At 57.7% G+C, this 16,989-nt stretch overlaps 1 protein-coding gene across 1 annotated transcript in view; it reads left to right on the top strand.

Moving 5' to 3' along the window:
- Positions 1-16,989, top strand: part of KIF21B (kinesin family member 21B) — a 35,645-nt gene that overhangs the window by 13,216 nt on the left and 5,440 nt on the right. The window contains exons 4-28 of the mRNA XM_009881352.1: positions 2,454-2,603; positions 2,842-2,976; positions 3,364-3,531; positions 4,044-4,159; positions 4,777-4,972; positions 5,368-5,557; positions 5,672-5,735; positions 6,217-6,441; positions 6,748-6,829; positions 7,311-7,428; positions 7,729-7,920; positions 8,568-8,767; positions 9,136-9,243; positions 9,677-9,745; positions 10,132-10,361; positions 10,755-10,902; positions 11,000-11,194; positions 12,041-12,142; positions 12,271-12,436; positions 12,714-12,774; positions 13,093-13,150; positions 13,652-13,857; positions 14,321-14,395; positions 14,565-14,678; positions 15,377-15,415. Coding sequence (XP_009879654.1) covers positions 2,454-2,603; positions 2,842-2,976; positions 3,364-3,531; positions 4,044-4,159; positions 4,777-4,972; positions 5,368-5,557; positions 5,672-5,735; positions 6,217-6,441; positions 6,748-6,829; positions 7,311-7,428; positions 7,729-7,920; positions 8,568-8,767; positions 9,136-9,243; positions 9,677-9,745; positions 10,132-10,361; positions 10,755-10,902; positions 11,000-11,194; positions 12,041-12,142; positions 12,271-12,436; positions 12,714-12,774; positions 13,093-13,150; positions 13,652-13,857; positions 14,321-14,395; positions 14,565-14,678; positions 15,377-15,415 — 3,407 coding nt within the window. The remainder of the gene's footprint in view (positions 1-2,453; positions 2,604-2,841; positions 2,977-3,363; positions 3,532-4,043; positions 4,160-4,776; positions 4,973-5,367; positions 5,558-5,671; positions 5,736-6,216; positions 6,442-6,747; positions 6,830-7,310; positions 7,429-7,728; positions 7,921-8,567; positions 8,768-9,135; positions 9,244-9,676; positions 9,746-10,131; positions 10,362-10,754; positions 10,903-10,999; positions 11,195-12,040; positions 12,143-12,270; positions 12,437-12,713; positions 12,775-13,092; positions 13,151-13,651; positions 13,858-14,320; positions 14,396-14,564; positions 14,679-15,376; positions 15,416-16,989) is intronic.

The raw sequence follows: 16,989 nt of genomic DNA, 5'->3' as shown, positions 1-16,989 counted from the left end.
CCCCTAGAGAAGTTTGTCTGAGAAAGCCTGTGGATCTTGTGTGTCTGCAGCCGTTTCCCTGTGGCAGGTCCTGGGGTGAAAGTACAAAGAAGTTCAAAATGGGAACTGGTTTAAGGCCCTGGTGAGAAAACATAGGGTGGTATTGAGCAAAGCTGAGCTCCTGAATGAACTTCATCTGGTTGGTGTGTCGATCTGGGTGACAGCCCAGAGAAGACAGGCAGGTAGAGAGAGAGGCCTTGTGCTGTGATCTTACCTCCATGTGGCTTTGGTGGCCATCACATCTGGGTTCCTCCAGATGTCAACGGCCTGGAGAGGGGAAGCAGCACTCAAAGTCACCTCCTAGCCTGGAGGGCTGACGTCCTTGCTGGAGAAATCTTTCCCAATCAGCTTTCCATCTGCAGAGCCCTTGTTAGCTCTCACGGTGGTGGTGTGTCTGGCCACATCCTTCCCTCCCCACCACTTGGCCTGTCCGAGTTCCTGGCTGCCTTCCCACGCATCTTTGGCCTCGTGGGGTTGTGCTCTGGGGGACCTGTTGGCTAGTATGGAAATGGGGACAGTTCCCTGCTTTTTCTGAAGTCCTTCTGAGGGATGAACCTTGTTGGGCTTTTTCCCTGCTGGAGTGTCCCCTAACTCTGTTGGGGCCGCGGCATAGTCCTGCCTTCCCTGAGCTATAGGATCAGTACAGCCAGTATCAGTGTGTCCCCTCACCTGGTGCGACACTTTCCCTCCCCTCTCAGCCCCCCATATCTGCCCCCTAGGAGATCCTCTACTATAGTTTCTCTTGCCACAGTTTCTCCCAATCAGTTTGGGATGACCTGACACTGTCCCAAGGAGCTGGGTGACTTGTTAGCTGGAGTTGGGACATGTGAAGGATGAATGCTGGGGAGGGGACACCTGTGCTGCCTCTGTCCCAGGCCATCCTAGGAAGCATGTCTGCAGACCAAGAGGTCCAGCGCAACCCCAGGGAGTGACGGAGCAGTGGCCCTGCATGGGATGTCACCAGCTGCCATGGGGATTTCCTGTAGCCTTTCTCTTTCTTCACCACCTCTGACCCATGGTGGTTTTGGCTCTTAAAATAGCCTCAGAGATGTTTGTCTAGTGGCTGTGGTGGAGGATGGGAGCAAGGCTTCCTCTGCTGTGTTTCAAAGCTGCTCATGGTTGCATTCCCCATTCCATCTGTGCCCAGTGGTACACTGGCAGTCCCAGGATGGGGGCCATCTGCCAGCTGGGGGGGCTTGAAGGCTTTCCAAGTGCTGTTATGTGTGGGGAGAGTAAAAATCCATTGCCTGATGGCCTGGTGACCAAGGCCATTGGAACCTGTCGAGGCCTTTGCCCACTGGTCCACCCTGCAGGCGTGGACATCAAACCAGGAGCTCTTGTACCGCTGTGCAACCCAGGGAGGGTTTTGTGTAATGGCTCTCCTGTGCCAGCGTGGGCACGTGGCTGCATCAGACCCTGGTTACCAACCCTGCTGTCTCTGCAGTGGTACAGGATTTGGCCCTGTTGATCCCCGTCCTGTGACTCTCCTCCTGGGAGCAGGCTGTCAGAGCGGGGTTTAAACCTTTGGGGAGCCCGTTTGCACCTGGGACAGCCAGGGACGGATTAGCCTGATCCACTCTGCTGGCCAGGAGCCTGCGGTCCTTGGGTGACCCTGCTCTCTGCACTGGGACATGGTGCAAGAGGGTGACATGTGGCATTGAGGGGGGTCGCAGCGGGATAGACGGGCAGGGGTGTCCCTCCACCCCAGGGTGAGAGAGGATGGCACAGGGTCAAGATATGGGGTCACCCTCTGTCAGCTCTGGGTCCTCAGGGTTTTCCCTGCTCGTCCAGCGCTCCCTGGTCCCCCTTGTTGCCTTTCCACCCAGAAGAGGTGCCCTCAGGGAGCTGTGCTGGGAGAGGGACTCCGCTGGCTTATGTGGCCGGGGGCTCCCTGGGTAAGCAGGGGATTCTGGGGGGTGCTCCCAGTAGCTCCTGAGTGTCCGCTCAGGCTCTAGGGATGGGGCTCTGAAAGTGTCTTGGTTCCTGCACAGCTGCTTGTGTGCGCCAGGGTCGGGCAGCTGGAACCAACCCAGGTTGGTAGCGGGGCAGACAGGCACATGTATGCATGCCTGCACACACGCACCATTCCTTCTGGGCATCCCGTCACTGGCTGGGTACCCATGCATGCAGGTCAGAGCTTGCCTGTCCATCATCCCTTATCTGCGTGCACATGCTTGTGCATCCTTTCCTACGCTTGTACACACATCGGCTCTCCTGCTCAGTCTTGCATAAGCACACACATGTGGATGTATGTGTGAGCACAGGTACACACCAGCTGTGCAGCCCGTCCTCTTGGCTCTCTGGACTGCAGCAGCAGGATGGCAGAGGACAGATCCTGTTGGTCCTGCTGTGCCTGGCTCTAGCAGCCTCCTGCTTACTGCTGCTCACCTGGCACCCGCTTCCACCCTGCCCAGCTCTATAACGAGGAGATCCTGGACCTGTTTGACAGTGCCCGCGACCCTGACGCACGTCACCGCAAATCCAACATCAAAATCCATGAGGATGCCAGTGGGAGCATCTACACCACAGGAGTCACGTCGCGCCTCATCAGCTCACAGGATGAGGTGGGTGCGGGATGGGACAGACATGGAGGAGGGATGGCAGCTGGGTGCTCACCGTCCAGGGATGTGCTACATGGGGACAGACAGACGAGGGGGAGGATCTCACCCAGGATGGGACAGAGCAGCCCCGGGGTGATGCAGGGAGAGGTCGGTGTGCCTGCTGGGCTGCAGAAGGGTACTCTCCTGACTCCTTTGAAGGGTGCTTTAAGGTTTTGTTCTTCCCTGCCCCGTGTCGTTGCAGCTGATCCAGTGCCTAAAACAGGGGGCTCTTTCCCGCACCACCGCCAGCACCCAGATGAACGTACAGAGCTCCCGGTCCCATGCCATCTTCACCATTCACCTGTGCCAGATGAGAGTGTGCACCCGCCCAGAGCTGGTGAGATGTGCTCCTGCCTGATGGCTGGGCTGTTCCTGGATCTGATACCCAGGCAATGAATGTGTGTGGGTCCCTTGGAAAGGGGAGAGGGTTTGAAGTCTCGCGAAGAGAGGCAGGACTTTGTCTTTCTTCTTTCCAGTCATAGCCAGAGTTAGCATTTAATGGGAGCTGAGGTCTGCCCTGCAGCAGCCCCATTCAAGGCAGGGATGGTCTGGCCCAAGGGCTGGCCCAGAGGAAGCTGCTCTTGGGATCCTCTCCCCTATCCTTGAGAGAGGGGATGTGGAGGGTGAATGCTCAGGCTATTACAGACATCTGAGTGCAGCCAAGGGAGCTCCTGCCTGCTCCAGGTTCGTGGTGGTGACCCTCTCCATGTGTGCCTGGCCGCAGGTGAATGGGGAGGTGACCAGCCTCCTGGATGGAACCCAACCCACCACCGAGTACGAGACCCTCACGGCCAAGTTTCACTTCGTAGACCTGGCTGGCTCAGAGAGGCTGAAGCGAACGGGCGCTACTGGCGAGAGAGCGAAGGAAGGCATCTCCATCAACTGTGGGCTGGTATGGCCCTGGACACTGGTGTGCAAGAGGAGGGGGGAGGCAGGGCCTGCATGGGGGAACCTGGGACACCTTTGGGTCCTGCTTGGAGCTGATCTGTGCTGTTGGGGTTGCTGCTGTCTCTGCTGGGGTTTATGCTGCCTGACCGTGTAGGAAGGAATATGCACAATCCAAAATGCCAGTGGTGCGGGCACAACTCTGCTGCTGAGGGCAGTACTATGAGGAGGGGTAGAGCTGGCACAAGGGTGCAAGTCTCCAAAAGGTCGAGGCCTGCTAACTTGAGCTTGAAAAAAACCTCCCGGGCTCGATGCTGCTCCTCAGTGCATGTAGGAGAGATGCACAGCCCAGGGATGAGGGGCGGATGCTGAGACTGGCAAGGGAAGCCCCATGCCTCCGCCTCTTGCACCCCAAACCTGTGCCGCAGCACGCACCCCAGGCCTGAGGTGCTGGCTATGTGACAGCTGTATTCTCAGCAGGGGATGAATTTGGGGGTTGCTTTTCCTTTGTGTTGGTAGCTGGCCTTGGGGAATGTCATTAGTGCCCTCGGAGACCAGAGCAAGAAAGTTGTGCACGTGCCCTACCGTGACTCCAAGCTCACCCGCCTGCTGCAGGATTCCCTCGGGGGCAACAGGTAAGGGGATCCCAGGCTGTGGCTGAGCTCTGGGAGAGGACTGCAGGGGCTGTCCTCCTGCAAATAGGGCAGAGGGTGTATGGAGTGTGGAGAAGCTATTTCAGGACTCAAATGCCACATGGGTTGCCCAGTGGGGAGGGAATGCCTCCTGGCAGGTGATGCGTGACTTTGGAGATGTAAAGACCGTGGCTTCTCATGAGTCCCAGGCGCAATTAGGCAGCTTTGGGAGAATTAGCTGGTGCAAAACACTCCAGAGCCCTTGCAGAGCTGGGATTTGGCAGGTGGTGTTGCCCAGCATGGGATGGATTGAATTCCCTGCCTGCTCTGAGGGTACTGCTCCAAAGAACCCATTCTTCCCCAGCAATCCCGGTGTGTGGGGGATGGTTGGTGGAGGTTGGCTTTGCTCAGTGCTGCATGATGTGTTGCTCGTGGGGTCTTGCCAGTTCTCTGGCTCTGGGAGGGACTGAACCCCGTTTATACCTCGGTTATAAAACTCAGAAGGGCCTAGGATGGGTGTCTGGGGGCATGTGGCCTGTGCTGGGTCCCAGGTGTCCATGTGCCAAGTTGGCGCAAGGTGGGAGAAACCGTCCCTTCACCCTGATCTTTACCTCCCCAAGCCAAACCATCATGATCGCCTGTGTGAGCCCATCTGACCGGGACTTCATGGAGACTCTGAATACTCTCAAGTATGCCAACCGGGCTCGCAACATCAAGAACAAGGTGGTGGTGAACCAGGACAAGACAAGTCAGCAGATCAGTGCCCTGCGGGCCGAGATTGCCCGCCTGCAGATGGAGCTGATGGAGTACAAGGCAGTGAGTGGCTGAGCGAGCCTGCAGAGGTGGGATGGAGGCGGGAGCAGAAAGCCTCCTCCACATGTTTGAATTGGGGCGATTTTAGCGGGAAAGACCCTCCTGTCTACCGTGCTTTGCCCCTGTTAATAGGGGAGGAGAGGTCAGGAGGCTTAAGAGATGAGGGCTTACCTCCTGCCTTGCCACAGGCAGGACCTTGAGCAAGTCTCTTGGGGATACTGAGGCAGGGAGGAGCCTTGAAGCATCTCTCACCCTCTTGTCTGTTGAGCTCAGGCTTCCTGGTCCTTAGATTTGTCCCTGTCCTGCTTTGGTGGCTGAGGCTGCCCCCAGGGATGCAGCGGTGGGCTCCCATGTCCCAGTTCACCCTACACTCAGGGACTCGCCTCCTGTCCCCACAGGGCAAGCGGGTCATTGGGGAAGATGGCTCGGAGGGTTACAGTGACCTTTTCCGTGAGAACGCCATGCTGCAGAAGGAGAACAGCGCCCTGCGCATGCGGGTGAAGGCCATGCAGGAGGCCATTGATGCTATCAACAGCAGGGTCACCCATCTCATGAGCCAGGAGGCCAATCTGATGCTGGCCAAGGCAGGTGAGGTTGGGCTAGTGCATGGCATGGTGGGTCAGCCCAGCCAGCGTAGCTGGGATGGGTGATGCGGTACAGCCCATGTCTTGGCTTGATCCACCCACGCCTCTGCTCCTTCAGGTGATGGTAATGAAGCCATTGGTGCCCTCATCCAGAACTACATCCGGGAGATTGAAGAGCTGAGGTGAGTGGGGCACAGGGGCTGGTGAGTCACCTGGGTCCCGGGTCCAGTGGGTGCCATGGTGGGGTCTGAGCCAAGGTGTGGCTCACAGCTCTGTGCCTCCAATGTCACTGGAGTGAGTCATCAGCCCTGATGGAGTAGCAGCCAAGACCACTGGGGCTGTGGGAGTCCCAGCCTTGGTGCTGGACATTGCTTTGGCCAGTGTTGTCCTTTGTGTGGCCATTGATGGAGAAGGAGATCCTGGCAGGGGTTCCTAAAGTCTCCCAGGGACAGCTGCCCACCCCCAAGCTGGGTCCATCCCAGTCTCTTGCACAATCTCAGGACCCTGTCTTGCAGTATCCTGACCTTCTAACCCAGCATGAATAGGAACATCTTTGTGGTGACTCTGTCCCTGGCTCACGCCATCCTTAAACCAGGCAAGATCCCCTCCTCCAGGGACAGTGGTATGTCCCCTCTTTAACCACATCCTGTCTTCACTCCCTAGGACAAAGCTCCTGGAGAGCGAGTCCATGAATGAGTCTCTGCGTCGTAGCCTCTCACGTGTCTCTGCTCGTCCCCCTTACTCCATGGGCTCATCCCCAGCACCTGGCTTGGCTGGCCTGTGCAGCCCTGCTGCTCCAGTGGAGACAGAGGCCTCCGACGTCCTCCGACGGGCCAAGCAGGACCTGGAGCGCCTGAAAAAGAAAGAGAGGAGGCAGCGGAGGAAAAGGTGAAGGCAGCTGCTGTGCAATGTTGGGAAGGGTGAGGCTGCGTGTCGGTCCCTGTCTGTACTTGGGTCAGGTATCCTGCTTCTTCCCCCATCCATGCTAAAGCCAGAGCACTGAAACAGAGCCCAGATGCCTGATTCCCCTCCTGCTGCTGCCTTGCCCTTGGTCTCCTGGTCACCTGCCACACGATCCTGGAGGCTGTTTTCCCCAAAAGGGTCCAAAAGCGGGAGATGAGGGGGGCTCCAGCAGGACCCAACCCTGGACTTCCCCATGCTGGGACTCACCGGCACCTCTCTGCTCTCCCCCAGCCCGGAGAAGGAAGCGTTTAAGAAGCGGCAGAAACTGCAGCAGGACAACGGGGAGGAAACAGATGAGAATGAGGTGGAAGAGGTGAGTGGGTTTCATGCTCATACCGAGGTTGTTTGGGTGTGGAGCATTGTCATTGCCCCACATGGGAGAGGGTCCAAGCCCAGCCTGGCTCTGCAAGCAGGCTGGACAGGTTGCAGAGCCGAGGGCTCCATGCTGGAGTAGGGAGGAGCTGGATGGTCCCCAGCCAGCCCCACTGTGCAGCAAGAAGCCCACATCTTTTTGGGATTAGTTTCAGCAAGCGTAGGTGAAGGGGGCTTGGGCGATGCAGTGTTACTCAGCTGGGAGGGGATGGATGGGGCCCTGAGCTGCTCCTCTCAACAGGAGAGGCCCCCCTCACTGGGGGGCCTGAAACAGTGCTGCAGCCCCTGGGCATCCTGTGGGAAGCCCATTGTGGGGGCTGCAACCCATTGCTGTGGGGTCAGCTCAGATTTGGAGGGAAGAGCTGCAGAGAGAAGGGCAAGGCCGTGATGCAAGCTGAGGTTAGGCACTCATCTCTTAGGAGGAGGAGGAGGAACAGGACGAGAGCGGCTGTGAGGAAGAGGATGGACGTGAGGATGAAGATGAGGACTCAGGCAGTGAAGAGAGCCTGGTGGACTCAGACTCAGATGCAGAGGAGAAGGGTAAAGAGCGAAGCCACACATGCAGCTCAGGGTATGGGGGTGCATTTGCTGGTGTCTCCTGGGCCTGACCTCTGGTCCTGGGAAGGGAGCGTCTGCTGGGATGCCCTGGCCACGTCTCCTCTGGGGGGCTTGGAAAAGCGTCAGGGTTGCTGCAGAGAGTCTCCAACGCTCTTTGGGGTGCTGCTGCTCCCTGGTGATGTGGGTTCCCATCGGCTCCCTCTGCCCTCTCCTTCTGCTGTGGCTTAGTGGGGCCATGGGAGCGATGCTGCCCCAGCCTGACTATTCCCCACTGGCCTCCAGCCGTGAATTTCCAGGCCGACCTGGCAGATCTGACTTGTGAGATAGAGATCAAGCAGAAGCTGATTGATGAGCTAGAGAACAGTCAGCGGCGCCTGCAGACCCTCAAGCACCAGTACGAGGAGAAGCTGATCCTGCTACAGAACAAGATCCGGGACACACAGCTGGAGCGGGATCGGGTCCTGCAGAACCTCAGTGAGAACTGCTTCAGCCATGGGATCCTATCCCCACAGTGTCAGGCCCCAGTCCCCACTCTGGCCCAGTTGACTCAGACACAAAGCATCCACCCCCTCCACGCTCTGGTAGAGTTTTGCCATTCCTCTGCCTCTGCTTGAGCCCCTGGGACTTCAAAGATCCTGGTTGTCTTGCTGTGGGAGAGGGACCAGTCAGCTAAAGAGCTCCTAAACCCCACTGGTGCTGCAGAGGTAGCTGGAAAGGGTGGCAAGGCAATGCCTCTTCTAGCCTTGAACACCGCTTCATGGGATGTGGGAATACTTGGGGAAACTGAGGTGCATGAGGTACATGGAGACCCCAAAGACCTAGTGGTGTAGCTGATCTCTAGGCTCAGCAGGGCAGGATCACCCAAGCGCATGGCTGTGGGTCTAGGTCTGCAGCTCCTCAGCCCAGTGACTGTGCTGTAACCCACTGTCCCCACCCTGCGCTGAGCCTGAACCCATCTCTTCCAGTGGGTGCCTCCAGACAGACACCAGCCTCTAATGGGGCCAGAGCAGGGGCGTGAGGGATGGGGAGGGAGCAGTGCCCAGTGCCACTGGGCAAGGTGTGTAAGTGCAGGAGGAACCTGGGGTGCATGACCATCACAAGCTTTCTCCTTGCTCACCCAGGCACCATGGAGTGCTACACAGAGGAGAAAGCCAACAAGATCAAAGCAGACTACGAGAAGCGGCTGAAGGAGATGAACCGGGACCTGCAGAAGCTCCAGGCTGCCCAGAAGGAGCATGCTCGCCTGCTCAAGAACCAGTCTCGCTATGAGCGAGAGCTGAGGAAGCTGCAGGCGGAGGTGGCCGAGATGAAGAAGGCAAAGGTACCTGGACATGCCAGGGCAGGGAGGACATGTCCTGGTCAAATCTGGCTCCCTGCTCAGAAGTGATGTTTTTCGCCCCTGGTAGCAAGTGCAGAACATCTGTCTGTCTGGTGGTTAGGTGCCCACACCGACACGCAGCACCTTCCCGTTCCAGGTTGCACTGATGAAGCAGATGCGGGAGGAGCAGCAGCGGAGGCGGCTGGCAGAGACAAAGAGGAATCGGATGAAGAAGGCAAAGGTACCTGGACATGCCAGGGCAGGGAGGACATGTCCTGGTCAAATCTGGCTCCCTGCTCAGAAGTGATGTTTTTCGCCCCTGGTCTGGTGGTTAGGTGCCCACACCGACACGCAGCACCTTCCCGTTCCAGGTTGCACTGATGAAGCAGATGCGGGAGGAGCAGCAGCGGAGGCGGCTGGCAGAGACAAAGAGGAATCGGGAGATTGCACAGCTCAAGAAGGAGCAGCGCCGGCAGGAGGTGAGAGCCCAGTCTGCCTGCATGTTGCTGGGTGTCCCTGCGCAGGGGGGAACTGGGCTGGCTGGGAGTGGATGTTTGTCCTGCTCTGGCCCTCCGAGGTGCTCATAAATACCAGTCGGTGAAGCTTGGGGCCTATGGCTGCAACCATGGCCTTGCCAGGAGCCACGCAGCCCCAGCTGAATGGCTCCCAAGGGCTTCCCACAGCTCCCAGTGTGGTTGTGGGAGATGCTGTGAGCTCCTCGCCGTGCTTGGGGGGCAGTGTACCATTGGGGCCAGCGTCGAGGCTGGAAACCTGCTCACTGTTAAAATCAGAAGTGAGACTATTCATGCAAAAGTAACTGCTCCAAGGTTTGGTGGTGGGAGCCCCGGGACTGTGACCATCGCTGGGGTGTCTGGGCAGGACACGGGAACTCTCTAAATCTCTCTTGTGCAGTTTCAGATCCGGGCTCTGGAGTCTCAGAAGCGGCAGCAGGAAATAGTGCTGCGGAGGAAAACCCAGGAGGTGAGGGGCAGGGGGGCGGTTTTGCCTCCATATAGCCCCTAGCCCCCATGGGGGTCCCAGCCCCAGCTCTTGGCTTGGAGACACCTCGTCCTCCAGACAGTGCTAGCTCTGGAACTGGATTTCCCAAAAGGGTGGGAAGATTTTTATGGCTCAGCAACCAGGTGGGAGATGGTTGCAGGCAGCAGAGAATTGCCTGTCTCCTGGGGCAGCTGAGCCTGACAGCAGGGGATGGGCTATGAAGGAGAAGGGCAAAACCCATGGGGCACAAGTGGCCCCAGGGATTCGGGTCTCCAGAACTGCTGCTCTTGATCCCACGGGGACCTGGGGGTGATGGTGACAGGTTTGGGCTGTCTGACACCCTTTTCCTCCGCCCTTCCTCTGGGCAGGTCTCGGCGCTGCGCCGTCTCGCCAAGCCCATGTCAGACCGGGTCGCAGGCAGGACGAGCCAGAAGCCAGCCATGCTGGACTCTGGTGCAGAGGTTTCGGCCAGCACCACCTCTTCCGAGCCCGAGTCTGGTGCTCGCTCCGTCTCCAGCATCGTGCGCCAGTGGAACAGGAAAATCAACAACTTCCTGGGAGACCCCTCGTCCTCCGTGAATGGGGCTCGGCCCACCAGGTCAGGGCAGGGACTGCGTGGACAGATGATGAGCCATCCCAGGAGTCCCATGTCTGGCTGGTGACGAAGGTTGAATGCCAGCTTCTTATTGTGCATTTGGCCTGTGTTAAACCACTGGCCCAATGACAGACTGTGCTGGCAGCATGTGACTGACTGTCACCTGGGCTTGAGCACAGTGCTGGCTTCCATGAGTGTTGAACACCATGGCACAAACCCTCTGTGGCTCATCTCTTGTCCCTCTCTTTGCTAAGGGGCAATGGAAAAGTTGAGCAATCCAGAAACGATGCAAATGCCTCTTCTACTCCTGCCCAGCCAGAGGCCAAGCATCCTTTTGGGGCAAGCACAGATTTCCAGGCTGGTCACCCATGTGCCTCTTCTCCCCTCTGGCTGTAGGAAGAAGTTCCCCAAGAAGGGGGCCAGCCAGACCTTTAGCAAAGCTGCCCGCCTCAAGTGGCAGTCGCTGGAACGGCGTATCTTCGACATCGTCATGCAGAGGATGACCATCGTCAACCTAGAGGCTGACATGGAGCGGCTCATCAAGGTGACGGTGGCACTGGGGACAGAGAGGGCTTGGGTGGTGGGTGCGGGGCAGGCAGATAGCATGGTGACAGTGCCAATCCCTCTCACTTTCCCCCCAGAAACGTGAAGAGCTGGCACTGCTGCAGGAAGCATTGCTGGGCAAGAGGGCGAAACTGCAGGCAGAGAGCCCTAAGGAGCAGAAGGGGCTGCAGGAGCTGAACGAGGAGATAGAGGTGCTGGGGGCCAACATTGACTACATCAACGATAGCATTTCCGACTGCCAGGCCACTATCATGCAGATCGAGGAGACCAAGGTGGGTGGCTGGACTGGGCCCAGCTGGCAGAGAGAGAGCAGGAGCATCCCTGGGAGGTGAGGGTGTCCGTGGGCATGGCCAGTCTAGGTGTCCCGGAGTCCTCCTGTGAGCCATGCCGCACACTCCATGAGGCTTCACCCATATAGGTGCTCCTCATTTGGTGGTTAATTGTGGAGGGGAGTGCTTCCAAGTCCTTGCACTTCTATGCACCCACTGCTGGTGCCCCGTGCCCCACTGTCCTAGCATGTAGGGAAGCTGTGGCTCCCATCCTGCCCATGGGGCTGGTGGTCACTTGTCCCCATGGGAGTTTCATGTGCTGGATACATCGGGGAGGATTGCATTTTTTTCTAGCAGAAACCATGCAGGCTTTGTGTCCAGTTTAGACACTGGGCATGCCGCAGAGATGCTGTGCAGCTCCTGGCTCCCCTCTAGTGGCTGCAGCCTGGGCTGAAGGCTGTGTGCTGTCTCCAGCTTGTCCCTGGCTGTCACCCAGATTGGCAGGAAAGAAGGGGCTGTTGTTAATTCACACTGGCCTTTGGACCAGTGACCTGATCTGCCATGGGTCTGGGTGAGGCTGGTGTCTGCAGATTAGTGTCTAATTAAGTGTCTGCACCAGGATTCCTGGAGCAACACAGAAGCCCTTCAGGTTGCGTTGGCCATCTCCATGGCTGGATCTTCCCAGTAGCCACTTGGGCAGACTGAGGAGAGCGAGTGTCCAGACTGGGCAGTGCTGGCAGGGTGTGGTGGCTGGAGGTGCTGTGCTGGCTGTAGTGCCCATTCTGCCCATCCCACGCCCAGCAGCAAAGCTCCCCCACTGCATCCAACACTTGTCCCTCCATGTTTCAGGAGGAGCTGGACTCCACGGACACCTCGGTGGTGATCAGCTCCTGCTCTCTGGCTGAAGCCCGGCTACTGCTAGACAACTTCCTGAAGGCCTCTATTGACAAGGTGCGGGGCCAAGCCAGGACCTGGATGTGTGACAGGGATGGGGGAGGGGAGCAGGGTGCCAGGGTGGGGACCTGCTGGCAGGGACCCGAGACACCTGCCTGAGGCCCGGCATGGCCGTCCTTCTGCAGGGCCTGCAGGTGGCACAGAAGGAGGCCCAGATCCGCCTGCTGGAGGGGCGCCTGCGGCAGACAGACATGACAGGCTCCTCACAGAACCACGCCATCCTGGATGCTCTGCGGGAGAAGGCTGAGTTGCATCCCGAACTGCAGGCCCTGATCCACAATGTCCAGCAAGGTAGGACCCAGCGCTGGCGTGTCCTTGCGCTGGGCATGTTGCCTGTGAGGCAAGGTACCTACACGTGCCAGCACCAAGAAGCAGCTGGAGGTGCCATGGCTGGTACCAGTGTGCCCAGGGCTCCCCCAAGGGTGATGCTGGGTGGGGATGTGTTCTCCGGCCACCACAGTACAAGGACGAGGACTGGCCACTGCACCTCGCAACTGCCCATGCTGTCCCCTCCGCTGCACGGTGGGTCCTCTCTGCACTGCTGATGTTCTGTCTCCCTCTTGCACAGAGAACGGCTACACCAGCACAGACGAGGAGGTCTCAGAGTTCAGCCTAGCTTCAGATGGGAGGTGAGTGCCCAGCCCAGCCCTGCCTGATCTGGTGGTGGCTGGGGAGGCCAGCGGTAGGGTGAGATATCTGGTGCTACGCACGGAACCTCGCAGATGGACATGGATGAACAAAGCCCCACCTAAGCTTTCCTGTGGTGCCCAGTCCTTGGGGAGGAGAGGAGTCTTAGACATTAGCAGGGAGAGAAGACTAGGTCATCCCTTGGAGAAAGGGTGCTGGAGAGCAGGAGGTGACACAAGGAGTTTGGTGGGCTGGTGGCAATTGGTTCTCTGAAAGGGGTTTGGCACTGAAGATCTATCTTTGCTCCCTTCCCCTTGCAGCATCTCCCAGTCTTTCACCATGAAGGGCTCAGCAAGCCAGGATGACTTCAAGTTCAAGGTTAGTTGGCCTTTCTGTGTGGCCCCATCACAGGGAATGGGAGGAGGAATGGAGGGGCATGTTGTACAGCGACGCTCCAGACCTCTGCTCTGTAGTCTGACCCTTGGAGAGCCAGACTTGGCATAAGGCAGTATGGCTAGTCTCTGGGTGGGGTCAGCTCTAGGCAAGGCAGAACCCAGGCCTCCTGGTCCAATGGTCCTCTGAAGCACCAGAGACTTGGGAAACATCCACCATACCAGCCAATACCCTCCAAATTTGGGTGGGCACCAAGGAGGTTCCTGTGCAGTGCTACATCCATTGTGGGAAAAGGTGGAGGAAAGCACCTCTAAGCATTTGTTTAGAGTATGGAGAGCCAGCACTGTGATGGGCATCCCAGCACAATGTAGGGGGAACTCAGCCTCCTGTGGCCAGAGAGCATGAGCTGCTCCATCCCACAGCTCTCTGGCTGTGCCTGCAGTCCCCCTTGTGCTGCCTGTGCCTGAGCCCTCTGTCCTGCTCCAGGGAGAGCCCAAGCTCTCAGGGCAGATGAAGGCAGTGTCAGCCGAGTGTCTAGGACCCACGCTGGACGTCTCTACCAAGAACATCACCAAGTCCTTGGCATCCCTCATGGAGATCAAAGAGGATGGGATCAGCTTCTCCATCCGAGACCCCTATTACAAGGAGAAGGTGTCACGCACCATCAGCCTGCCCACGCGAGGAAGCACCTTGTGAGCATGGGGTGAGGGGTCTCTGGGCATTGGGAGGCTCGTGGAGGCATGGGCCAGCAGGTGGGAAGCTGTGTCCTGGCTGTGGAGTTGCAGAGTGGTGAGGGTGAGACCAGTTCTGCATCTATCCAGGCCTGTCTGCAGCAAGCAGTGGTAGGTTTCTCCAGCGGGCCTTGGAGAGTGTATAAGGTATGTTGGTGTCCTCTGCAGATGGGAGAGATGGGTACTCCAGGAGAAGGGAAAGAAGAGGGGCGTGCAAGTGTTCCCAACTTGCTGCCCTAGGTTACTGGCATTCTTGGAGGCTTCTTGGGTTGCCAAAAGCCTCTGCGCTTATGACTTGAGGCACCCTCTGATCTTGTGATTGTGACTCCACGGCAGCCCAGCTTCTCCTTTGCTCTGCTGGAGTCTTCAGCATGGAGGGATCCCAACAGGGGGAGCAGGCACCCACTGTGCTATTTCACTTTAGTCCCAGGCAATCTCGTGGCTCAGACACTTCGCCTCTGACAAGGAGAAAATCTTATGACCGTGGGCAATCTGCCAGGTGAGCTTGGGAGCTAGAGAAATGGCCATCTGGGCATAGAGAGGCTGGGTGTCCCAGACAAGTGGGGGAGATGCTGGCTGTGCCAGCTCTTGCTGGGCACTGGTATGCCAGGCAGTTGCCAGGTGAGCAATTCCCAAGTCATGTGTCCCTCTAATCCTTCCTGGCTCAGGCCTCCAGATGTTGGCTTCACGCCTCCTTCATCACCACCCACCCGTCCACGCAATGACCGCAATGTCTTCTCTCGTCTCACGAGCAACCAGAGCCAGGGGTCTGCCTTGGATAAGTAAGTCCTGGTGGGGTGGGAGGGTGGGAGGGAGGGGGACCCATACCATAACAGCAAATTAGCCGGCACATACCGGGTCCCATGGTGGGGTGTAGGAGTATGGGACCTGGGTCAGCTTCAGCCAGCCTCCTGCCACCATCTTCACCCACTGCTCCTCTCCATGAGGAAGCAGATGCTCTGCAAGGGCCATATTGGACCCTTGCCCTGTCCCACCTGCTGTGTCTCCTGTCCGAGCTGGCTGCTTGCCGGAGCTTGCAGTCCTGTCCTCTGGCTAAGCCCTACCTGGAGACATGGAGGTGCCAGACTTGGACCACTGGAAAAGGCTATGGAGCAGGATGGGGTGAGGCGGGATGGGGGCTTGCAGGAAGCTGAAGGACCGGCACCAACGCACAAATGCTGCTCCAGCCTCCCAGCCTCTCCCTGCAGCAGGTCAGGCAGCTGTCCTCTTCTCGGAGTATTGCTAGCAGTGCTGACGTTCCCTGATGGAGACCTGCTGTTTGATCCTCACATGCCCTCCTGCTCCTCTGCCCTCTCCCCTGGTTCTCCATATGTGCTTCTCTTTCTCCCTCTCTCCCTTCCTCCTTCTCTCTGTCCTACACTGGCTTGGATGCAATAACAATCCTTCATCTCTGACTCCTTTGCTGCCTCTTCTAGTCTGGGTTTTCTCTCCCATAATCCTGCTAATTTTCTGCCCCTAGGTCTGATGACAGCGATTCCTCTGTCTCGGAGGTGCTGAGGTATAGACAACTTTCTATTTATTATCCCTTCTTCCTCTCCTCCTCCTCTCTGTCTCACAAGTCTGCTCTCCCTTGTCCCTGCATGCTCCACTTGCGCCTTGCTGCTCTTCCCCACCTCCCAGCTTGTGTGTACTGTCCCCTCCTGGCATGTCACCTCCAGTGTCTGACACTGTCCTCTCGGTTACGAGTTTGAACTGTTCCCTGCTCTGATCAGCCCTTGGAAACTTGGCACTGGGCTCACCTACGGGCACTGGCTGGTTTGGGGTGGCAGCATGTTCTCCTCCATCTCTGATGGGCTGTCATCAGCATGACACCACTGTGTCCCATCCCATCCCCCAGCTCTCCAGCAGGATGGTGTGATCTTGGGGAAAGGGGCAAGCAACCTTGGGCACTCCCAGCGTGTCCTTCTTGCAAGCATCTTCCAGGCAAATATCTCCAGGTGCTCCCCACATCCCGTTGAGCTTCCCTGGTGCTGGGTTGTGGGTGGGTAGACCTCTTTCCCAAAGAAACCAAGTCAGATTGTGGTGCAAAGCTCAGCTTTGGGGTTAAGGTGATCCTGTGCTTGTCCCACTGTAACCTCCTGCCTGTAAGAGAGGTTTCCCAACATGAGGGCCACGTTTTCCCCATCCTTTAAGAACATCAGACATCCAGCACCCTGGTGCAGCTACTGACTGAGAAAGAAAGATCACAAGCGTGTGATTTCCAAACCCAAATTAATGAGCCTGTGTTTAGTCCTCCTGACTAATGCAAACCTTCCATGGCCTCTGGCCTCCCCTTCTCCAGCCCCGTGCCTCAGTTTCCCCACCTATAAGAAGAGATCAGCACAGCACAGGGCCCCATGGCTGTGGGAAGGCTGTGCTTTGGAGTGCCAGCTGGGAAGAGCTGTTGGTGGCCATGCACACTAGGATCTGGAGGGGTAGGACTGTTGGTCCTCAGTACCCTGAGCACTGCTAAAGTGGACAGGAATGGCAGATGCTGTGTCCAGAGGGACAGGCAGCAGGTGTCCCATGGAGGAAGGTTTGCCAGGGACAGGTCCTCTCCTGTCCAGAGCCAGTGGTGGGTGCAGAACTTCCACAACCTATGTGACAGGGACGCTAGGTGCAATTGCCAGTGCTCTCTTGTCACTCTTGTGGTCTTATGTAAAGGAGCAGGTCCCTGTCTCCAAATCGTAGAATGGTTAGAGTTGGAAAGGACCTTAAAGATCATCTAGTTCAACCCCCCTGCCCTGGGCCGGGACACCTCCAACTAGACCAGGTTGCTCAAAGCCCCATCCAACCTGGCCTTGAACACTTCCAGGGATGGGGCAGCCACAGCTTCTTTGGGCCACCTGGGACAGTGCCTCACCACCCTCACAGGAAAGAATTTCTTCCGAATATCTAATCTAAATCTTACCTCTTTCAATTTAAACCGTTCCCCCTTGTCCTATTGGTCCCCTCCCTGATCAAGAGTCCCTCCCCATGTCTCCTGTAGCCCCTTTAGGGACTACACCTGGAGAAGGTGTAGTTTGTTGCAAACTGACCTGGGGACCAACGAGCTGGGTCTCCTTTCTCCTTGGGTCTGTGCCGGCCAGGCAT

Source organism: Charadrius vociferus, unplaced genomic scaffold (assembly GCF_000708025.1).
Source record: "Charadrius vociferus isolate BGI_N301 unplaced genomic scaffold, ASM70802v2 scaffold333, whole genome shotgun sequence".
Classification (NCBI taxonomy): Eukaryota; Metazoa; Chordata; class Aves; order Charadriiformes; family Charadriidae; genus Charadrius; species Charadrius vociferus.
Note: the sequence above shows the minus strand (reverse complement) of the source record. Positions and strands in the feature narration are given on the sequence as shown.